General features: G+C 38.2%; 1 protein-coding gene across 1 annotated transcript in view; it reads right to left on the bottom strand.

Annotated features, from left to right (window-relative positions):
* The window catches only part of TMEM161B (transmembrane protein 161B), a 47,436-nt gene that overhangs the window by 14,800 nt on the left and 10,146 nt on the right, over positions 1-22,490 (bottom strand). Inside the window, exons 2-5 of the mRNA XM_063295446.1 lie at positions 12,399-12,502; positions 9,965-10,048; positions 6,481-6,578; positions 3,569-3,725 (exon numbers count right to left, since the gene is read on the bottom strand). Coding sequence (XP_063151516.1) covers positions 3,569-3,725; positions 6,481-6,578; positions 9,965-10,048; positions 12,399-12,502 — 443 coding nt within the window. The remainder of the gene's footprint in view (positions 1-3,568; positions 3,726-6,480; positions 6,579-9,964; positions 10,049-12,398; positions 12,503-22,490) is intronic.

Raw genomic sequence — 22,490 nt, 5'->3', positions numbered from 1 at the left:
AAGGACAGTGACAGCCGAGGGGAAGAAAGGTACTGGGATGATAGGGAGAAGGGCAAAAGGGCTAGTAGATAGCAATGGTGGATGAGCAGAGGGAAAAAGCACTGGGAAAACTGGGACAGTGGACCAGTGGGATATATTACTCTGGAATATCAGCCCCCTGCAGTATCAATGGCTGAAAGGAAGGCACTGGGAAGATCAGAGATAGGCAGGGCAATAGAGTAAGCCACACTGAGACATTGGCAGCGGCAGCTATGGACAAAATACACTGGACAGATTGTGGGTGAATAGTCCCGTGGGATATGCCATGATGGGAGCTAAGGGGAGGGGGAACGGGTTGTTTGTTGTAGTTAACCAACCTGGGTAATTCTGAACTATAGCTGATCTGGAAAAAAAAGTTGGTAAATTCTAGATTTGAAACAATATATTTTCCCATTTCATCCATACCACGAAGCTGAGCTATCTAATGGACTACTGGTACAAGATGAGTGTGGCTAGATTAATCAGGAAAGCTTTAAACTAAATACTGTGAGAGGTTCAGGTGAAAACCCTGAATATGAAGACTATACAAGGGAAAAGGCTGTAATGGGACCTACTAAACCTTGCAATGAATAACAAAAAGAACATTGGCTCACAGTTTTCACTATCTGTGTTCTAATACTCAGAATATGGGAAGTAAATAAAATTACCTCAAACTCTTGGTATATAAAAGCAAGTATGATTTAATAGGAATAATAGAGATGTGAGAGTTACTTTTAAACTAATTAAAAAGGGTGCAAAATTATCAAAACAGTGAACATATGCAAACTGCCCCTTCTTCATAAAAAGCAGGAGAAAATAGAAAACTACCTGTATATAGGTGTCACATCTGAAAGTAAAATACTTACTAGAATTCTTGTGTTGTAGCTTTTACCTTCCTTATAATAAGTACTATAAATCAAAACTCTTGGAGTCTCATTCCTTAAGTAATCATCTCCTGTCTAGATGGCAAGGAGAAAAGTCTGGCAAGAGACTAAGTGGAATCACTCCCATGCCTGGAATATAGCAGTCAAACAGCCCTTTATATTAAAAGAATTGGCTGCGATTGAGAAATCCAAATGAATGGATTTGGCAATGCTGTAGAGAACATTTGGGTTAAAATAAATAGAGGAACTGCTGTTGATGTTTGCTAGGGATGTGAAAAATATTCCATACTGAAACAATCTCGCATGAAATTTTGCAAAATGTCCCCCTTGAAGGTAAGTGTGCCACTTCAAGCATTCTGGAAAGAATTCTAAGCTGAAAACAGGACTTGAAACACTCTGCAACTCAAACCACTTCTGGAATTCAAAACAGTAAATTTCACACTCAAAATGTTTTGAAACAAAACATTTTGCACACTGCTAATGTCTCTTTTCAAAAAGACAACAAATAGTAGTGACTGGCAACATCTGTTGGGAGACAAACTCTGGCAAGCATGGTACTTTCCAGGGAATTCCTGTCTTGTCTTGCTGACACCTTTCTTGTTCAGAAAATGAGCAACAGTGCAAAAGGATCAACTCCTGTATCCTTGACTTTATATGTACCAATGAGATTATTTAGTTGAGGAAGTAGAAGTAGCAGTGACATTGACAGAGCATGACCATATAGTTATTGATTTTAAAAAATAAAGCTGAGATTATTCAAAGGTATATTTTAGGCATCTGGAAAACAGATTCAATATTCTTGGAGGAATGAGAAATAGAATTTCATGGCAGGAGAAACTGGTGGGAAAATAGCTCAAGATATGTAGAAATGTTTATAAAAGGAAATAGTCGCTATACAGTTGGAAAAACTCCTTTAAGCGGAAAAAATGGAATACAGATAAGAATCTAATTTGGCTGTACAAGAAGGTTATTGAAGATCTGAAGATAAAAAAGAACACAAACAAGAAATGGGGGGGGGGAGTCACCAAGGAAGACTGCAGACATGTGATCTGAAATAGTAGAGATAGTGCCATAAAGGCTAATACACAGAATGATCTTAAGTGAGCAAAGAATGCTAACAACAAAAGGCTTCTTCAGATACATTCAAAATAAATCACTATCCAGTTATTCAATGAAGACAGTAAAATGCTAACATTGGTACCTGGAAAGATTCTGAGCAGTTTATAAAGCAATTGATCTGCCAGTGCTTTAAAGAAATGCAGTGATTTCCAAGAGTCAACATGGATTTGTCAAGAATAAGCTTTCTACAGCTAACCTTATTTCATTCTTGGATAAAATAATTCCCTAAATATGTATTGGAACACTGTAGATATATCTTGATTTCAATAAAATACAAGTACCCCATTAACTCTTGATTAGAACTGATTAGAACTTGATGAGAGACCAAAAGTAAATTCTAAATGTACTTCAGTGTTATGACTTGACTTGACTTGACTCAATTGGGGGGGCATGTTTTAATTCACACCCAAAGCAAATAAACAGAATAGTCTAAAATATCAATAAAATGAATAGATAGCAATAAGCCACTTTACTTTTGTTACTATACTGTAATAAAAGTAGTATCTCTGTCTGAAGTTGTCTATATAGCTCAGCAAAAATCAAAAGTCATACTTACAAATAGCATATTCTAAAAGAAGCATTTGTGGACAGATAGGTATTGTACAATACAACCTCTGTGTGTGTGTGTATCTTGTTTTCTTTCTTTGTAAGAAGATATCAGCATGTGTTAGCCTTTGCTTATCCACAGGTTTTACTAGCAAAGTGGAGACCATGGAAAAACCATACTGTAAAATTGAGTATGATTAAAAAAAACTTTATGTAATTACACTTTGCACAATTCTTGTTTTAACATAAGCATATTAAAATCAAGCATAAGCACCTTGAAGGAACTTTAGGTAATCTTGAACTATATGACTATAAAATGTTTTATTTAACTTATGTCAGGGATAATAAAATATTAGTGTCTGAACTGTTCTAATTTCATTCTGATGAACTAAACCAAATTTGTAGAAACTGTTTTCTCAGACTTAACACAAATCTTGTCAGTATGAACTAAAACATGTCTGATGATGATTACTGCTTCGGAAAGTCATTAAGCAACCCCCTTTAAAAGCAAAGTTATCTAGGATATGATTTTGGAGTAGAGAATAGCCAATTCTCTCATTATTTGATAAATAATGAATCATTTTCTATGCTTCTGAAAAGCATTAGCAACACATGTAAGACAATATTAGTGCTCTTTAGACTTCTCTTCACTGCTATTCCTTCTTTGCTGCTGAAGCCTACAAGGACAATCTGTTACACCTAGGAAGTCTTACAGATGGTAGCTGTATTTTTTTTTAAGTCAATATATGCCTGTTTTAGTGCAGCATTCTTCAATTGGTATCTTCCAAATACCCTGAATTACAGTTCCTAAACAGCAGGAAAACTCCAGGGAGTTGCAATCTAACACATCTGGAGAACATCAGGTTGGGGAATGCTGTATTAGAGAAAAAGCACTAAGTATTTCCTATGAACCATTTAAAAAATATCACTGCTGTGAATTCCACAAAATATTCATCTTTTGGAAAGTTTAACAGAATTCCCAGAACACTTTAAAAGGATACATTGCAAAAGCGAGAACAAGCAAACACCAGACTATGCTGATATTCATTTCTTGAGAAGGCTTCATCCAGGTATAGTAGGCTTCAGTTACCAAATACACTACTGTAGCTGCAACTGTGAAGTCCACCAACCACTGATACTCAGGAAAATAATGCAAGGCTAAAATGAAAAGTGGATGTCAGTAATTGAAATATGGATACGAAAACAACTTTCAAATCACATTTCTGAATACTCTGTCACAGGATGCCAAAACTGGTGGTCACCTATAAATGGCCTTCAGGGCACAGATCTGGATATTCATGAGACTGCCAGCCTCCAATTATCTCTGTCAAACAAGATCCGATATGATTCACATGTTCTGGGTCCAATCAATTAAGTAGTGACCTTGTATGGGACCAAGAACATATGCTTTGCCCTATGGAATAATATCCCCACAAAACTTCAGATGGCCCACCTGTGCCAGCCTTTAGAAAGGCCTTGAAGATACAGTCCTTCCCACAGGCATAGGGCCAGGATGTTAAGTAAGCCCCTTTTAATGTTCTGAATGCAAGCTTCTTGCAATGTGTGTTTTTAATCTTTTCTGTTGTATTCTTTTTAATGTGACACCAGAGTCACAGAAAGAGTGGGTGGCAATACATAGTAAATAATAAATAACAGACATAATTATAATTGATTTTGTAAAAATCAGGCACATAAGATGAAATTGATTAGGAATACAAGTAATCCTCATTTAGCAAGAGCCTCGGACAGCAACCACTCACAGTTACAATGGTGATGAAACTAACTTGTGACCAATGCCCACATTTACAACCTTCACCGCGTCTCTCTCAGTCACATGTTTGCTATTACAGTCAGTCAGTGCATGCTGTCCTATTCCTGACCTGTTCCCCACCCCTCACAGAGTGGAGAGATTGCCTAAACAGGCTATCTCTTCCTGAGCTACTTTTTCTCTACAGCACAGCCCATCCCTAAAAAGTGCTAACTGCAAGTTAACAAGCTCAGCTCTGTGACCTTAATTAGTTGATTAGAACCCTCCACTGGTATTGCTGCCTGACACTGACAAGACCCTAATCAGTTTTACACTAAAGGCTTTTGTTTGCCTCCAAACAGCTTGTGGCTCACAGTTGCAAGCATACTAGGCAAACAGCCAGTGCTAGTGCATTCTTTTCGATGTGTATTTCTCCTTGTGTGCCTCTTGTAATCCCTTCCTTTCCAATGAATGTAAATACAAACATTAATTCTCTTCTTGCTAATTATCCCAACGCTGGGGTGAGCATTCCAAAGGGCGGGGGAGTAGGAAAAAAGGGCTGTAGGATTTGCCCTTTTACCCAGCTTCCTTGTGAGTTGAGTTCCAGAAACCTTCCCCGCTGTTTGGGCTCACCTGGCTGTTTGGGTCTATCCTTTTGATGCTGTAAAGCAAAGGAAATCTGAAGTAAATTCATATGCACAGATGCAGTCAGTTGATTTTCACTTAGTGACCGCTTCACTTAATGACTGTAGTCAGTAAACAAGAACTACCTGTACATTTTCCTCAAGCACTTTATATGAAGAAAATGGAAAGACAGGACAGTATACTCATAGTAAATGGCCTTAGCTACTTGCTTTTTTCTCAATCACCAAATGCGAATCCAAATAAAATCTTATGCTCTTGTGAATTTTCAGATGTCTCAAAAATATTACAACTAGAACAATCAGATAATTTGATCTCAGAAAATGTATTAAAAGTTTTAAATATAGGCTCAAATGTTACTTATATAAATGTTGAAAAGGGAGGCTAAATTTAACCAAAATATAGTATAAATATCACATTCTATCAAGTTATTTTTGTATGCACTCAAAAACCAACATTTACTAATGTTCATTAGGCCACTGCAAAGCTTGATGGAGGTGATTCACTATGACAAATGATTATGTAACATCGTCCTCTAATACAAAACGACACAAATCTCCATCCCTCTACACCAGTGTTTTTCAACCTCAGCAACTTTAGCATGTATGGTCTTGTGGCTGGGGAATTCTGGGAATTGAAGTTGTTCATCCCATAGAGATGTGAAGGTGGTAACACTTCTCTCATTAGGGGCTTAGAGGTGCCACAAAGTATCATCCAGAATGCATCTTAAACTTGCTGAGGTTGAGAAAACCGGCTCTAAACTTCCATATTGTTCCTCCTCCCTTCTGAGACCTCTTCTGGGATCCAACAGTGAAAAGAGGCTTCTGCAGAGTAACCTTATCCAGTTAATGTACATGCTGGATGATACTTTGTGGCAACTCAAAGCCCCTAATGAGAGAAATGTTACCACCTTCACATCTCTATGGGATGAACAACGTTGCTTCCATAGTGCAAAATGGTTCACTCAGACAAATCACAGTGACCTCACACACCCTTAATAGTTATAAACTATGCAAAATGAATATTTACATTATACTGTTTACTTTCCACACAATCTATTAAATCTGGCTGTTACAATATTGAATCAGTATGATTCCTTTTGGACATTGTTCTATTCCTCCCAGAATCTGCTAGTATTGAGCAAGTTTTATTGTAAATTAAATAAATAAATATTTGAAATTCAAAGAGAAAACTTGGTATCTACATTTGAAACATTCCTTCTATGTATAAAGTTCAAAGAAGCTGAGTCAAGGACAGCTTGTAATAAAACTTAAACACATGGGAATGAATTAAGCATATTAATGGGATTTCTCAATTATTTTATGACTGCCTAAAATACTAGTATGTTGTTGTTAGTTGCCATCAAGTCATTTATGACTCATGGCGACCCTATGTATAAAGATTCTCAAATATCTGTCCCTTTTTTAAAACATGGGAACAAAAACATTTTCTAAAACCAACAATTTTTATCATGATCCAAGAACGCAAAATTTTATCATGATTCAATTTATTATAATCCCTTACCCAATGCATCTATTTCTGTGATAGATTTTGTTTCCAGATGAAGATTAATGTCTTTAGGAATGGTTAATGGTTTGTTTTCAATGTGACCATTGTACTTCCTGTTGAGATAAATATATATTAAAAACTGTCAATATTGCATCATCTCTTACTGAGGCTGTAAAATTGCTGCTTAAAAAGCTAATGTTATATGAGACACAAACACCCCCATTCACAAAGAAAAACAATGGGGATGAGGGGCAAGCCACTTCCAGCTTAGCTTCTGCTAATGGTAGTAGCTCTGAGACAAGGTTGATTAACCACTCAACCACTCAAGAAACTGGAATGGCACCTGTTAAATTTTTTATTTTCAGGATGAAGAGTTTGAACTCTGTCTTCTTCACTGATATAACTGTGAGAGGAAGAAACTGAGTTTAAATACTGCAACATTTGATGCACATAATCAAACTCAAATCTTTATCTAACAACCCCATGAAGCAACAAATAGGTAGTTTAAGAAAGAACAAGGATCAGAGCATATGATCTAACTCAAATCTATCCATCTGACTTAAGAACATTCTCTTCCATAAAGCAACCACAGGGCACAAACATACATCATTGGGAGCTTAAGTTCCTGTGCTTGTTTCCAATTACACAGCAATAAAAGAGAGTAAGAAAAATTTGTGGAGTTGGGGAATTAGGGTATAATGGTGCAAAAGAATATTTCTTTGCTCCTTTTTCTTCTTAATCACCCCTGAAAAGAATCAATGAAAAGAAGAAAAAAGGAAGATGACAAGCAATTCAGAGTACTTAACAGCTTTTAATAAAGCTACACTTTCAATATTATAAAATTATTCAATAGAAATGCCATAGAATTTATTTGCTGCAAAGAAAACTGATCTGTGAACCTAAAGGTTCAAAACATAGATACAGTTATTCTGCATTATCTAATTGTGTGTATGTGCACACATGTACAAATGAACAGACATACATGCATTTAACTGACTTAGACTAGTGAGCATGATAACATCATCCTATTTTTATGCTAGAACTTTTCATAAGTACATGTACAAACCTACTTTAAAAATCCTGGCAACCCTTTTGCTGACTGGCAAGAAATGAAACTAGGCAAGAAGAATTTAGAAATTTAAGTTATTATAAAATTCTAGGAACCAAGATCACAAAAGCTCTTAAAGATACACTATGAGCCATACCTTAAGTACACAAGCTCTGTTATCAATGTTTTTTCTGTAACGGATGAATTCTTCCAGAGGATAGCTGAGACCACTTTGCAAACCAAGCATGCAAGAGAACTGAAAAAGAAAGGTAGAGGAGGACACCTCCAGGTGTCCTCCTCTACCTTTCTTTTTCAGTTCCCTTAATTAGCTTTCTATACAATTATAACTGTGCCAAAACACATGAAACAAGGTCCTCAAGTATCGCCTAAATCCTCAGGATCATTTGGCACGTGAGCTTTCCTTTGGAAAACCTAATTTCTAGCCCTTATAATTTAATGGAGAAACAAAGTTGATGCACAATTTGTATAAACCTTTCAGATGGAATACACTGTCGTACAAGTAGAAATTTGCTCAGATAGGTAGATTATATGGCATAGATTTTGAGGGTACATGAAAGAATAAGGTGCAAGAACTGGCTGTTTGGGAGTTAAACTATTCTTAGCAGCAGCCCTCCATCTTTGGAAAGCCTTGACCGGTGGGACATGCCTGACGCTTACTGTATTATTTTTTGGTATCAGACAATGTTTTTTCCAGGTCCTTCAATAAATTAATATGATTATATTTTAACTGTTATGCTACAATGGAGCAGTTTGCTTAATTTACTATTCATATGCTGTGTCATTTTAACCCCTATTTTTAGTTTAACATTAAAATTGTTGTATGCATTCTGAAGAATAGCATTTAGGCTTGAAAGCCAAGCTGAAAAAACTTCACAGAAAACAATACAGGCAAGCCACTGAACTACAACTGCCAAGAATACAGCATGATCACATCCATGTAATTATCTAAAAGTCAGGTTTGACTTGATGGCATTTTACTGTTGTACAAACATTTTAAATGAAATATATAATTAATTAATTTAAAAAGACTTTTCTCAGCTTTGCTGACAGTACAGTAGTTTTACAAGAGGATGGACCTAATAGAATCCCACCAGCTAGTAGAAGGAAGTCCGTAGATTATCTAATAAAGCTACATTCTTCTATCATACTGGGCTGTACTTGAAGGGAATTTGGAAAGTCCATTTAGTAAGTTGGCATATGAAGTAAATATTGTCAGTCTTCCTGCATCATTTCTATATTTATTTATCAAATCTGTATAGCCACCCATCTCACAGAAAAGTGAGCAGCGTACAACACTTAATTTTAAAAACCAACAAATGTATAAAAACATTCATTATAAAAATTATAAAAAACACAAGAACAAGAGAGGATGTTAGTCGCAGTAAGGGAGCCACTGCAAGATCCCGCCAGTCCCCTGGGACAACCAGGCCTGAAGGCAAAGCCAGGTTTTGAGGGACCTGTGGAATGTTACGAGGGATGGAGCTAACCTCACTTCTGGGGAGAGAAGAATCCATAAGACGGGCACCATGGCAGAGAAGGCCCGCCTCCTGGGACTCACCAAGTGTAGTTCCCTGACCCACATCATGCCTTCTCTGCCAGATCTGGTGGGATGGGCAGATATAGTCAAGGAGAGTTGGTCCCTCAGATAACCTGGCCCCATGCCATGAAGGGCTTTGAAGGTCAAAACCACCACCTTGAATTGGACCTGGAAGCAAACTAGCAACCAATGCAGTGCTTATTTTAACCTTTAAACTATAACTGGTGTGGGATCAGTATCTCAGGAATAGAATTCTTCCACATTGATGTTCTAGAATAAATGATCTTCACAGAAGCTCTTCTAAGAGGCAGTAGAATAAAGGAGGTGCTGACATCAGATCTTGCACTCTGGATAGCACCCTGATTTGGCTCTGACATCAGGAGAACAGCTTTTTAATTGACCAAAGTTGTAATTTCTGACTTTATTCTAGTCCTACACTTTTTGTTATACCTTTTTAATTTTAAATGCTTCCATATAAACGATGACATATGCATACTTAAAGTAAACAAGCAAGTAAGCAAGGTAAATCAGTTCTAATTGTATTGTGTTTCTTTTTTCTTATCCTATTAAACCAACAAAATGTGTAACTAAATAATGACAAGTAAAGGCAAGTATATTAGAGATGACCTCTAGTCTCCTTTTTCTATGCCTTATTTTTATTTTCTTTTATCCCCAAAGTTCTCATAAGCTTTTTGAGACTCCTTGGTTTTTAATACTGTATCAATGTACTGTATTAGGGAGCAGATTTGCACACTTATACAAACAATCCTTGTGCAAAATCATTTTTTAAAACTCATTTTCAAAACCACTAACGAATATCAAATAACCACCCCCAATTTACAGCTGGGTAATGAAGGCTGAAAAATAATGAGTTACCCAAACCGCTTTCGTACCTATCTTTCTTGCTTTTTCCCTTTTGTTGTTTTCCTGCAAGAATACGTAATTCTTCTTCTGTGGGATGTAGGTACCACCGCAAACTAGAAAACAAAAAATCAAGATGTTAATAAAAATGTTGATGATGTCTACTAGATATAATATCATGAGCACTTGTAACTCAAATGAACTTCAACTGAAGTTCATGATACCCTCAAATGGTGGGACACCTGACTGGTTATATTACTCATTATAATGGATTGCTGATGCTTTAATTCTATTGTGTTGGTTTATTGTAAGCTGTTCAAAAGCTACAAAATGAAGTACACTCTCTATCACACAAGTGTGTGCAGATACCCCCCAACCTCAGCAGAGACAGAAACAGAAGGAGAGAAAATGCGCAGACACACCAAACCCTTAGCAGATCTTGTCTTACAGGTAGTCCTTACTTAACAACCATTCATTCAGTGACTGAAGTTATGATGGCCCTGAATGAATGGTACTCATGGCCAGTCCTTGGAGTTACAGCTGTTGCAGCGTCCCCACAGTCACATGATCAAAATTTGGGTGCTTGGCAGCCTGCCCACATGCACTTCAACTCTCCCCACCTCTGCCCTTTCGGCCATGCTGCTCTCCACCACTGCCTACCCCTGCCACCCCCAGCTGACCTTCACCATCTTCTTCTTCCCACTGCTGGCCAGGCACTCCAACCAGAGGCAGCTGCTGGCTCTTCTGTCAGTAGCAGGAGGAAGAAGACAGCGGTCAGCAGGGGGCAGCAGGAGTAGGTAGCTGTGGACAGCAGCATGGCCAAAAGGGCAGAGATTGGGGAGGGGGGAGGTAGGTGGATGGGGGCATTTGAAGCAGAGGTGAGTCTAGCAGGGCAGGGGAAGCATGAGGCCCTCACCTATTGACTACCAGAACTACAAGAACTGCTGTTGCTAAACAGTGAGGTCACATGATGTTTTGCTTAATAACCACTTCACTCAGAGACAGAAATTCCAGTCCCAATTAGGGTGGCTAAGCAGGGACTATCCATATACTTTTTTCTACATTTCTTTTTAAACTGCTTTTTAACTAAAGCCTCATATACTAAATATAGAATTATACACACACAAACACACAAAAGTATGTTTGAAGAGATGATTGATAAGATTCAAGTTTGACTTTTTAGTGAAAGATGCCACCAGACGATTAAACACAAAACTTCTAATTCTGTAGATAAATTATGACAAAACTCAATAGTCCATGAGCAGCTGTTCTATTCCCACAGGAGTCTCCAGAGGACCAACAAGGACGCTACTGTTTTAACACTTAGCAAGGCCAAAGCTACTCTACCATCTCTGCTTACTTCGTCCTTCCACCTGTCCTCTCTAGTGAGGTATTTGAGCAAATTTCTACACTGGCAAGCAGCTGCCAAGGATAAGTGCTAGACTCCGTTTCATTTCTCATGCAGCCATCTGGCTTGTACAGTCCTTCCACATGTCTCAGAATCATCCATCAATTAAGCTCTTGATGAAGACAGAGAAGATTTAGGTTGAATAGACAAATAATCAGTTATTAGTAAATACAACCAAAAGAACACCTGGCTTCATACATTGTGCAGTGACTGTTATAACTAGGTATGGAACTGTGGAGTCCTTGGTGCTTAATTATTTAATGAGGAAATTGAGCTTATTTCTTATTTTATATTTTTTAGAGTAATTTCATCTGGAATTTGAGTACACTTATAAAAAGCAAATAATATCTAACTAAAGAATCTTCTGAAGCCCATCCATTTTTCTGGTTTGTTAGCAAGATTACCACAAAAAGTAGAATATTTCCAATGGGAATTCATAAGTAATTCTAAAGGATTTAGGGAGCTTAGGGATAGCCCAAATGTGCTTTTTCCTTAATTGTTTTTAGCACAGAGAGCTTAATGATTGTGAATGTTATTTTAAAGTGATTAAGTAATTTGTCACTAATAACTATTGTGTTTGAATTAACTATCCTCTTTTCTTACATTTCAATTCTGATTTTCATCTTACAGAAGGTACATTTTTTTAATTATTGAGACAATTATGCAGAAAATGTATGGCCATATTATTAAGTCATATGGGATAGAAGTGTCTGCTTTTGTAAAAAGGGCATGGCACTTATCAAGAGAGAGGTCTGTGAACAGGATATGTAATAGCATAAAAAGCATATATCACCTATTTCTCAATTAGACCTTAAGCTACAGCATAATGCAAATTTCTAGATGAGACTGGAAAAGATTTAATGTGATTATTTTTAGAACCAACATTTCCAGACCCATGCATTATTATAATCAGTTTCCAGATAAACTTGGTACACAACAGGATAAGCCAGCAAAAGGTCCCATGACATCTTACGGACACAACAAATTTGTTACAGCATCAGCTTTCAGTGGACAAGAACCTGCTTTATCAGATGTTCAGTTCTGGTCTCTTATCTTACCTGCCACTGCAAAGAAGCCACCGGGCAAGAGAGTAGTGAGGTATGATCTTCTGTATGATGCTAGTCATCACCATGGTAACCACCAGCTGCACACCTATCACCCCCTGTAGAAAAATAAGCCAATGCATGTCAACATGAACAAAGTTTATTTCACAGCTACTCTAAAACCAATCTTTAAATAGCATCGTTTCCTTGTAACTGTGAATTATTACTATTAGTTCTAATCAAAAGCATTGACAAAAGATTTTAAAATGTGGCTTTATAACAGCTTTCCCCATTCTGATACTCGCCAGACATATTGGATAACAAAACTTATAATCTACCACATCTGGAAGGCAACAAATCGAATAGGCTATTCTATAGGAATAAGAACATTTGTCTACTATTTACAGATATTTTTCTAATATTTACAGACAAATCTGTAAATAAATGTATAAATCAGATCATATATGGATTAACAGATCATATAAAAACACTTAACTTTATTTTAATGTATTTTTTTTTAAATGATATAGTTCTGTACTTTAGCTATCCAGAACTAAAGTCAAAATTCTTACCAATTCTTCAATTTGCTGGATGTCACGTTCCCCGTTGCAAGGCATAAGTGCATCACAACGGGGAACATGCACATCAGGAAAGAGGAAGGGATAACCATTATCCTTTAAACACACACATCATCCCTTAAGCACCCAAACCCATAAAATCAATCACCAGGACAATAGGAGCGCACCTCGGACAGGACATGGAAACCATTAACAGATCAGGGGAACTCCCACCCATTACCCCGGGGGACGCACCTGCACCGGACGAAGGCAAAGAGACAAAGGGGAACATCGGAGATCGCCTGAATCGCCCATCGTCAGACCCATACCAACTCTAATCACCCATCCAGACCCGGCTTGGGGGACAATGAGGGGTGGAGGAGGACAAGGTCCGCCACCAGGATATAAACAGGACACCCTGCTACCACACCCGCATTCCCGTGTTTTTTCTCCGTATGCATTCTGCTTCAATAAACTCGGAAATCCTTAAACCCTTTAAGTGAGTCCGTGTCTTATTCGAAGTAAGGCTACCCTGACATAACTGGAAAAAATTGGATCATACTGGGAATGAGCCATCAGTATAAATCATCAAAAATGTTTCTAGCTTGATCTTTGTCCCATTATCTTTTTGAAAGCCTAGTTTCTTGTTTATTCGTTTAGTCGCTTCCAACTCTTCGTGACCTCATGGACCAGCCCACGCCAGAGCTTCCTGTCAGTCGTCAACACCCCCAGCTCCCCCAGGGACGAGTCCGTCACCTCTAGAATACCATCCATCCACCTTGCCCTTGGTCGGCCCCTCTTCCTTTTGCCCACCACTCTCCCTAGCATCAGCATCTTCTCCAGGGTGTCCTGTCTTCTCATTATGTGGCCAAAGTATTTCAGTTTTGCCTTTAATATCATTCCCTCAAGTGAGCAGTCTGCCTCTATTTCCTGGAGGATGGACTGGTTTGATCTTCTTGCAGTCCAAGGCACTCTCAGAATTTTCCTCCAACACCACAGTTCAAAAGCATCGATCTTCCTTCTCTCAGCCTTCCTTATGGTCCAGCTCTCGCAGCCATATGTTACTACAGGGAACACCATTGCTTTAACTATGCGGACCTTTGTTGTCAGTGTGATGTCTCTGCTCTTAACTATTTTATCGAGATTTGTCATTGCTCTTCTTCCAAGGATTAAGTGTCTTCTGATTTCCTGACTGCAGTCAGCATCTGCAGTAATCTTCGCACCTAGAAATACAAAGTCTTTCACTGCCTCTACATTTTCTCCCTCTATTTGCCAGTTATCAATCAAGCTGGTTGCCATAATCTTGGTTTTTTTGAGGTTTAGCTGCAAGCCAGCTCTTGCACTTTCTTCTTTCACCTTCATCATAAGTCTCCTCAGTTCCTCTTTGCTTTCAGCCATCAAAGTGGTATCATCTGCATATCTGAGATTGTTAATGTTTCTTCCAGAGATTTTAACTCCAGCCTTGGATTCCTCAAGGCCAGCTTGTCGCATGATGTGTTCTGCATACAAGTTGAATAGGTAGGGTGAGAGTATACAGCCCTGCCGTACTCCTTTCCCAATCTTAAACCAGTCTGTTGTTCCGTGGTCTGTTCTTACTGTTGCTACTGGGTCGTTATACAGATTCCTCAGGAGGCAGACAAGATGACTTGGTATCCCCATACCACTAAGAACTTGCCACAATTTGTTATGGTCTACACTGTCAAAGGCTTTAGAATAGTCAATAAAACAGAAATAGATGTTTTTCTGAAACTCCCTGGCTTTTTCCATTATCCAGCAGATATTGGCAATTTGGTCCCGAGTTCCTCTGCCTTTTCTAAACCCAGCTTGTACATCTGGCAATTCTTGCTCCATGAATTGCTGTCTACCTTGCAGGATCTTGAGCATTACCTTACTGGCATGTGAAATGAGTGCCACTGTTTGATAGTTTGAACATTCTTTAGCGTTTCCCTTTTTTGGTATGGGGATATAAGTTGATTTTTTCCAGTCTGGTGGCCATTCTTGTGTTTTCCAAATTTGCTGGCATATAGCATGCATTACCTTGACAGCATCATCTTGCAAGATTATGAACAGTTCAGCTGGGATGCCGTTGTCTCCTGCTGCCTTGTTATTAGCAATGCTTCTTAAGGCCCATTCAACCTTACTCTTCAGGATGTCTGGCTCTAGCTCACTGACCACATCGTCAAAGCTATCCCCGATATTGTTATCCTTCCTATACAGGTCTTCCGTATATTCTTGCCACCTTTTCTTGATCTCTTCTTCTTCTGTTAGGTCCTTGCCATCTTTGTTTTTGATCATACCCATTTTTGCCAGGAATTTACCTCCAATGTTTCTAATTTTCTGGAAGAGGTCTCTTGTCCTTCCTATTCTATTGTCTTCTTCCACTTCCAAGCATTGCTTGTTTAAAAATAATTCCTTATCTCTTCTGGCTAACCTCTGGAGTTTTGCATTTAATTGGGCATATCTCTCCCTATCACTGTTGCCTTTTGCTTTCCTTCTTTCTTGGGCTACTTCTAGTGTCTCAGCAGACAGCCACTTTGCCTTCTTGGTTTTCTCTTTCTTTGGGATGTATTTTGTTGCCGCCTCTTGGACAATGTTGCGGACTTCTGTCCATAGTTCTTCTGGGACCCTATCTACTAAGTCCAGTCCCTTAAATCGATTCTTCACCTCCACTGCATATTCCTTAGGAATATTAGTGAGCTCATATCTAGCTGATCTGTGGGTCTTCCCTAATCTCTTTAGTCTGATCCTAAATTGTGCAAGAAGAAGTTCATGATCTGAACTACAGTCAGCTCCAGGTCTTGTTTTTACCGACTGTATAGATGTCCACCACCTTTGGCTGCAAAGGATGTAGTCAATCTGATTTCAGTGTTGTCCATCTGGGGACGTCCATGTATAAAGCCGTCTCTTAGGTTGCTGGAAGAGAGTGTTTGTTATGCACATTGAGTTGTCTTGGCAAAATTCTATCAGCCTATGTCCTGCTTCGTTTTGTTCACCCAGGCCATGCTTACCTGTAATTCCAGGTGTCATTTGACTGCCCACCTTAGCATTCCAGTCTCCCGTGATGAAAATAACATCTCTTTTAGGCATGTTGTCCAGTAGGTGCTGCAGATCCTCATAGAACTGCTCTACTTCAGCTTCTTCAGCATCTGTGGTTGGGGCATATATTTGGATCACTGTGATGTTAGATGGCTTGCCCTGAATTCGAATTGAGATCATTCTATCGTTTTTTGGATTGTATCTAAGCACTGCTTTAGCCACTTTACTATTAATTATGAAGGCCACTCATAGCTAGCCGCTAGCCATCCTTTCGGCTTTGAGCTAGCTGCGTCATCACGTCTGGGGCTAGTTGAACTCATCCTCTGTTCCTCCCCAGTAGCATTTTGACCATCTTCCGACCTGGGGGTCTCATCTTCCGATGGCATACCGACATATCTCTGGTTGTACTGATCCATTTAGTTTTCACGGCAAGAATACTGGGGTGGGTTGCCATTACCTTCCCCAGGGATCGCATTTAGTCTGACCTCTCTGTCATGACCTTCCCGTCTTGGGTGGCCCTTCACGGTTTAGCTCATGGCATCATTGAGGTGCTCAAGCTCCAGCACCACGACAAGGTAACGATCCTTTGCTGAAGGAAAGCCTAGTAAGAGCCACTTAATACTATACAGAGAAGTCCAGATTTACTAAAATAAGTAGAAAGATAAAATCAAAGGTGCATCCAATAACTATGTTTCCTCACAACTCTACATACAACTCATGCTTACTCCATTTGAAAAATTTTCTTTGTATAACCATTGTGACAATAGTGAACAACAGTATACTTATTTTACTGCATAAAATGAAGAAGTGGCATATCTATAATTTTCTACTGTCATGTGTTATGCTGTAGTTATGGTTTTCCAAAGGTAGAACATGCATGGCAATTTTCATCATAAAAATGAGAAATCTTTGCATCTAATGGCTATTAGAATATGTACATGTGTCAGATCCCCGACCAAAGGTTTCACAGAAACCCTTATCGGAGCATCTCCCATCATTTCCTTATCCAAGGAATGGAATCCATGTCGCCAGATGGGAGGGGTGTGAAGTTGGAGTGTGAAGAGGTTTATTATGGCTATGGAGGACATCAAGGACACGGGGTTGAGATATGCCATGAATACCACCTGGATGGGAGGGGGGGGTGAAATGGTTTCATGGGAAAGGGGACTAACTAAGAGAATGTAGTTTTTAAGTTAGGTTTGAGCGGGAAATTTTTATTTGCAGCTTGCCTTCTGTACCATTCATTACGCTTCATTAAAAGTTAAAGGAACCTCAGCCTCCTGACTGTGATTGTGTGAATGCTCGAATGATCAGGTGCTGACAACATGGCAGATAAAATGACATATGGATTTGAAAATAAAAGACAAATGCAAATGTTTCACATTAACTTTTTAAAGTTTGTGAATAAAATTAGTGTCAATACATGACCTTATCTTTGTCACACATTTTTTAAACAAACAATACCAATATAAAGTCAAGGTTATTCATATAGTTTAACTGCATTATTTCCATGTAAGATTATTAGGTGGCACATACACAAATCACGGATAAAGTTAATGTTGCTTAGATGTTCCATACAGATATCAGTGATTAAATGTCTTCTTGTGAGTCTTACTCTAAAATCTATTTCTCACTCCCTCTGTGTCCCAATAGCTGTGTCTTAAAGTAGCCTTCCAGCATTTCAAATTGTTCAAAAAATTACCAGTTGGAAGTAATGGAGATTCAAAGAAAGAGATGCCCACTTAACCATTAGATAACATTACAATGAGAAAAAAGTTTAAAAGTATTGAAATGGCAATTTAACAGTTAGACTAATAAATTGAAGTTCAGATGGCAGAAAGGTAAAAGACTAAGAAATGGGATATTAAAGCCCAAATATCAAATATATCAAATTCAAAATGTAGAATATATATATCTTAAGAAAGCACAAATTAACAGACAGTATATAAATTATCTGTATAACAAGGCAAAATAATTAAACCATTCCATTTCAATGCACATTAAGAAAAACAAACAATTGTGATTATTTAAAATTGTAAAATATCTGGCAGGTAACTCAAGCCATTTTCCGAGGCTATCCCGCACATTGCAAGGTCTGCTCTTGTTATTCCTGTCAATATGCAGCAGCTTGTCCCTATTCTGCTCATAAAGTACTGTAGATAGCAAAGAATAAATACAATTATGTAGAGTAATTCTCAAATTCCTGTACTAACTTAATCCAGACTTTTAGCAAATGAGCAAGACAGTGAGACGGAATGATTTGGGTACCTGGTTCTCAGGAAGATGCTAAATTTAATTTTAACAAATATGACTAACTAATGTAGTATGCTTAAAACCAAAGAGCTATTTATAAGAAATATTTCAGACCTCTGAATACTGCTGACAACAGTATTGCGTTCCCACTTAGAATTGTTTCATATTTTCTGTGCCAATAGGTTTCCACCCAACAGTTTCCATTAAATGTCAAAAGAATGTGAGTCTCTATGGTACATATTGCCACACACCACTTTTAGTAGTAGTAATATGACTATAAAACTGGGGTAGATCAACAGCACACTTTAACATTTAAACAAGGAATCAAATTGTCATTAAGTAACTTAAAACGTGTTGTAAATGAGTTCCTTTAATATTATAATGTATCTAAAGACTTGTCAATTCTTGACTTTCCTGGCACTAAAAGTATAAACCTGTCACTCTGACAGATAGAGACTTTTTCTAAGGCTGGGACTCCAAGCTTCCCTCAGGCCTGTCCTTCTACCCACATCTTTCAAATCCCTCTTTCCTCAGTTCCCTCCTTCCTCTGAAATATAAACTGTGAAAAGGTGCTTTGCTTACCATACTTTGAGAGATAGCTCTAATGCCCAATCATCACAATAACACAATCCATTAAAAAAATGTCCTCACAACTAGAGTTGTAATTAAAACAGCATTTTCTAATATGCTTCATGTTATGAAGGCAGAATAATATGTTAGTGTGATTGCTTTTCAACTATTTACCCAAAGGAAAAAATGGAATATTTAGCTGCACAAATGCTCTTCATATCCCTGTTTTCCTTTTCTAACCTTACTCAAACTTTCCACTTCCACGCAATCATAACTGTTTCCCTTATGCTGGGTAAGATCATGTCAGACTACCACCTACCTAACAGTAGGCTGAACAAATGACTATGTTTGTTCTAAGTCAGCACCTCCTGAGTTCAAAAGACAGAATACTATGCATACTATATTATTTATGGGATATATATATATTTCTACTAAAAAGGGAATATCATTAATGGTAAAACAGTTGTTGCCTGAGCGCTGGTTAAGAATTCTAGATATTCTATAATTCTATATAATTCTATTATACATGTATGTATGTATATAAAATTCTATATAGAGAATAGATAGATAGATGTATAATTCTAGATCTATCTAGAGCCAGTTTGGTCTAGTAGTTAAGGCAACGGGCTAGAAACTCGGAGACTGAGAGTTCTAGTCCCGCTTTAGGCATGAAAGCCGGCTGGGTGACCTTGGGCCAGTCATACTCTCTCAGCCCAACTCACCTCACAGGGTTGTTGTCGTGGGGAAAGTAGGAGGAGGAAGGAGTATTTGGTATGTTTGTCACCATGAGTTATTTATAAAAATGACAAAGGCAGGATAGAAAATAAATAAATAAAAATTTAAAAATAATATGCCTTGTACTGCAGTGTTAAACCAGCTATTTAACAAAGGCAACTAAATTTTACTCTTCCACAGACTTTTGAATAAAACAGTTCAAATTAGTCAGTGGTTGTGCTTTAGAAACAAGAAATCTTAATGGAAACTTAAAGTGACAAATGTATTATAAGGTTTTGTGGGCTATAGCCTATTAATTAGAAGTATGAGGCATTATTTTGAGTTTCAAATACATATATGCCCATGGTTGGGGTGAAATTATAAATAGTCGTCAGGATAAATTTAAATGTATAAAGAATATCCAGTGATAATTTAATGTTGGGCATTTATAAAAGTTCGTATGTGAGCAAATTAACAGACAGTCTTGCATTGGTCAGTTGTGTAATGTATGTAGTACCTTTTTTTTTTTTAATTATTATTGTTCCAACCACAGATGATATAAGCTGAGTTCCTGATGAATTCTAGTTCAGCTATTTCCCACTATAATCTGTCCTTGAATGACTATCTCAAGGTCAGTGACATCATATATTGGGAAGTTAAAAGTTAACAGTTTTTTTGATAATTGTAATTTCTGATGTTACATTTATATTCTTTCATTCTTTTTTATGGGAAAAAAAAACAGCTAATGGATGAGCTAATGGCATTAATAGTGCCAGAACAGGAATAGGGACAGAGTTACCATCTGCATGGGCTACAGGGTCTGTATCTCTGATACAAAACAGATGATTTGTTGACTAATCAAAGGTAGTCTAGTTCATGCCTATGGTTTTTCAAACAGCAATGCCTGGGTTTCACATATCATGCCTAAGTGAAATAATTAGGTCTTAGTATTAGATATTACCTCAACCATGATTTCGTGACTGAGTAACTACAGTGGATTGTGTGTGTCTGTAAGAAAAAAAACAAAGTAGTCACATCTTTATTTACCACCTAAAGCTTAGAGAGGGTAATGCCCTTGCGCAGTATGGGTTGTATTCTAGGAATATTAATACTGCAGCGTAAAACATAAGATAAACTAAACAAATGTTAAGCACAGCCCTTAGCTATCCAAAAGTTTCTTGTCCTGTATGCACCAGGACACTGTGTTGCTAATACAAATTCATGCCTATCTCATCATCAACTATGGTAAGAAAAGTCCCTTTTTGCCCTGCATAGTTTGTAGCAAAAATTTGATCAAGTAACTACGTCTGTTGTTACAATATGTGGAACATAACACTCATTTTCATATTTTATTTCCCACTATTTTTTCTAATAAGCTGATCAGAGGCATCCACTGAATCTAGAGTTTTGACAAAATGACAAAACATGCATAATGATATTGCAACACAAGCTCCACCTCTTATATATTTGCATATGATGCCACAACACACAGAGACATCATAATGGCAGTGTGACTGCCTCAGAAGGCCATCTGCTGGGAGACTAGTAGGCTTCCTTGAGTAGTTGATCAACCACTGTGAGAACAGACTGCTGGACTAGATGGGCCAGGAGTCTGATTCAGCAGCGCACTGCTAATGTTCTTATACAAAAGGGGTGGCATTTGCACCACAATGTATGCTTCATCATTTGTACCTCTCCACTGCTGCCCATGCAGTTGACATGATTTGAGTATCTATATTCAAGTCCTGTATGAAAAAGTCTACAGTTTAGTTGACAGTTTTCTCTACAAAACTGATTATAACCATAAATTAAGCATGAAGATGTATTTTGTACAGAGTTCTATGGCTTCAGTTTTTAAATTTACCACAGCAAGAATGCCTCCATGACAAATTCCAGAGCAGGGAATAATGGTGACTGCGGACAGGAGCTTTCCTGTCTGCTCTGCATTTTGGTTTCTTTCTTTTTTAACCCCAGGCTTTTAAGCTGGAGGCTCTGCTCAGAAAACATGGCTGAAATACGATGGAATCCCCATGGCTGCTAATTTAGTTTAACATCAAAAACCAGTGCAGAAGTAGCTATATAAGCCAACCACCCCATAAGAGAAGTAGTCTCAATAACCTTCTTTAAAAGGAGAAGGTCAGGGACTGGACAATAGTTATCAAATCTAGTAGTATCCAAGGAGAGTGTCTTAAGGAGGAGGCATATCGCAACCTCTTTCAAGATGGCTCCTCCTTAAGCCTCCTTCAATGAGATGTTGACCACATCCTGGTTCAGTCTGTCATAGCTCCTCCAGAACTCCTAAAGAGCCACGGGGGCAGGGATCAGGTTTATACGTGGCCAGAGACAATAACAGAGTACCCTATCCACTCCAATAGAGTTCACAGGTCAGAAGCAGTCTCAGGTAACATGATCAGTTGTAGTCCCAGTCACCATAACTGACTCCGCCCCAAAAAGTCAAGACTTGGTGAATCTGAGCAATTTTGTTAGCAAAATGGTATGCCAAATAGTCAGAGAGGTAAGGTGGTAGATCAACCTGTTGTCCTTTCTCCCAGAGAGAACTGGCCAGCCTATTAGGCTGCTGGCATTCCAGGCAACTCTTCTTCCACTTCATTTCTCAGAGAACTTGGAAAACCAGGGACCAATCTGACCAAAAGAGAAAGGTCACTGACAGGACTGCTGTCAAGTGGCCAGGTTGCCACCCACAAGATCACTGGGATAACCTCCAAGACCCCACCAAAAACCATCCAGATCCATGATAACCAGGCATATACAACCTTTATCATCTTGTTTTCTCTGTAGGGGTCCCAAGAGGTAACCAATCTCAGCAGGTCCAAGAAGTGATCTGATCATAGCAAAGGGTTTGTGGAAATGCCCTCTGTATCCAGATAACAATATATCTGCTCTGAGAGAGACACAATGTCCAACATGTGCCTGCCTACATGTGTTAGGTCCAACATTAGTTAGAACAAGTCCATGA

This window comes from Candoia aspera, chromosome 2, assembly GCF_035149785.1.
Source record: "Candoia aspera isolate rCanAsp1 chromosome 2, rCanAsp1.hap2, whole genome shotgun sequence".
Taxonomy (NCBI): domain Eukaryota; kingdom Metazoa; phylum Chordata; class Lepidosauria; order Squamata; family Boidae; genus Candoia; species Candoia aspera.
The sequence above is the reverse complement of the archived record's forward strand: the minus strand, read 5'-3'. Positions and strand labels throughout refer to the sequence as shown.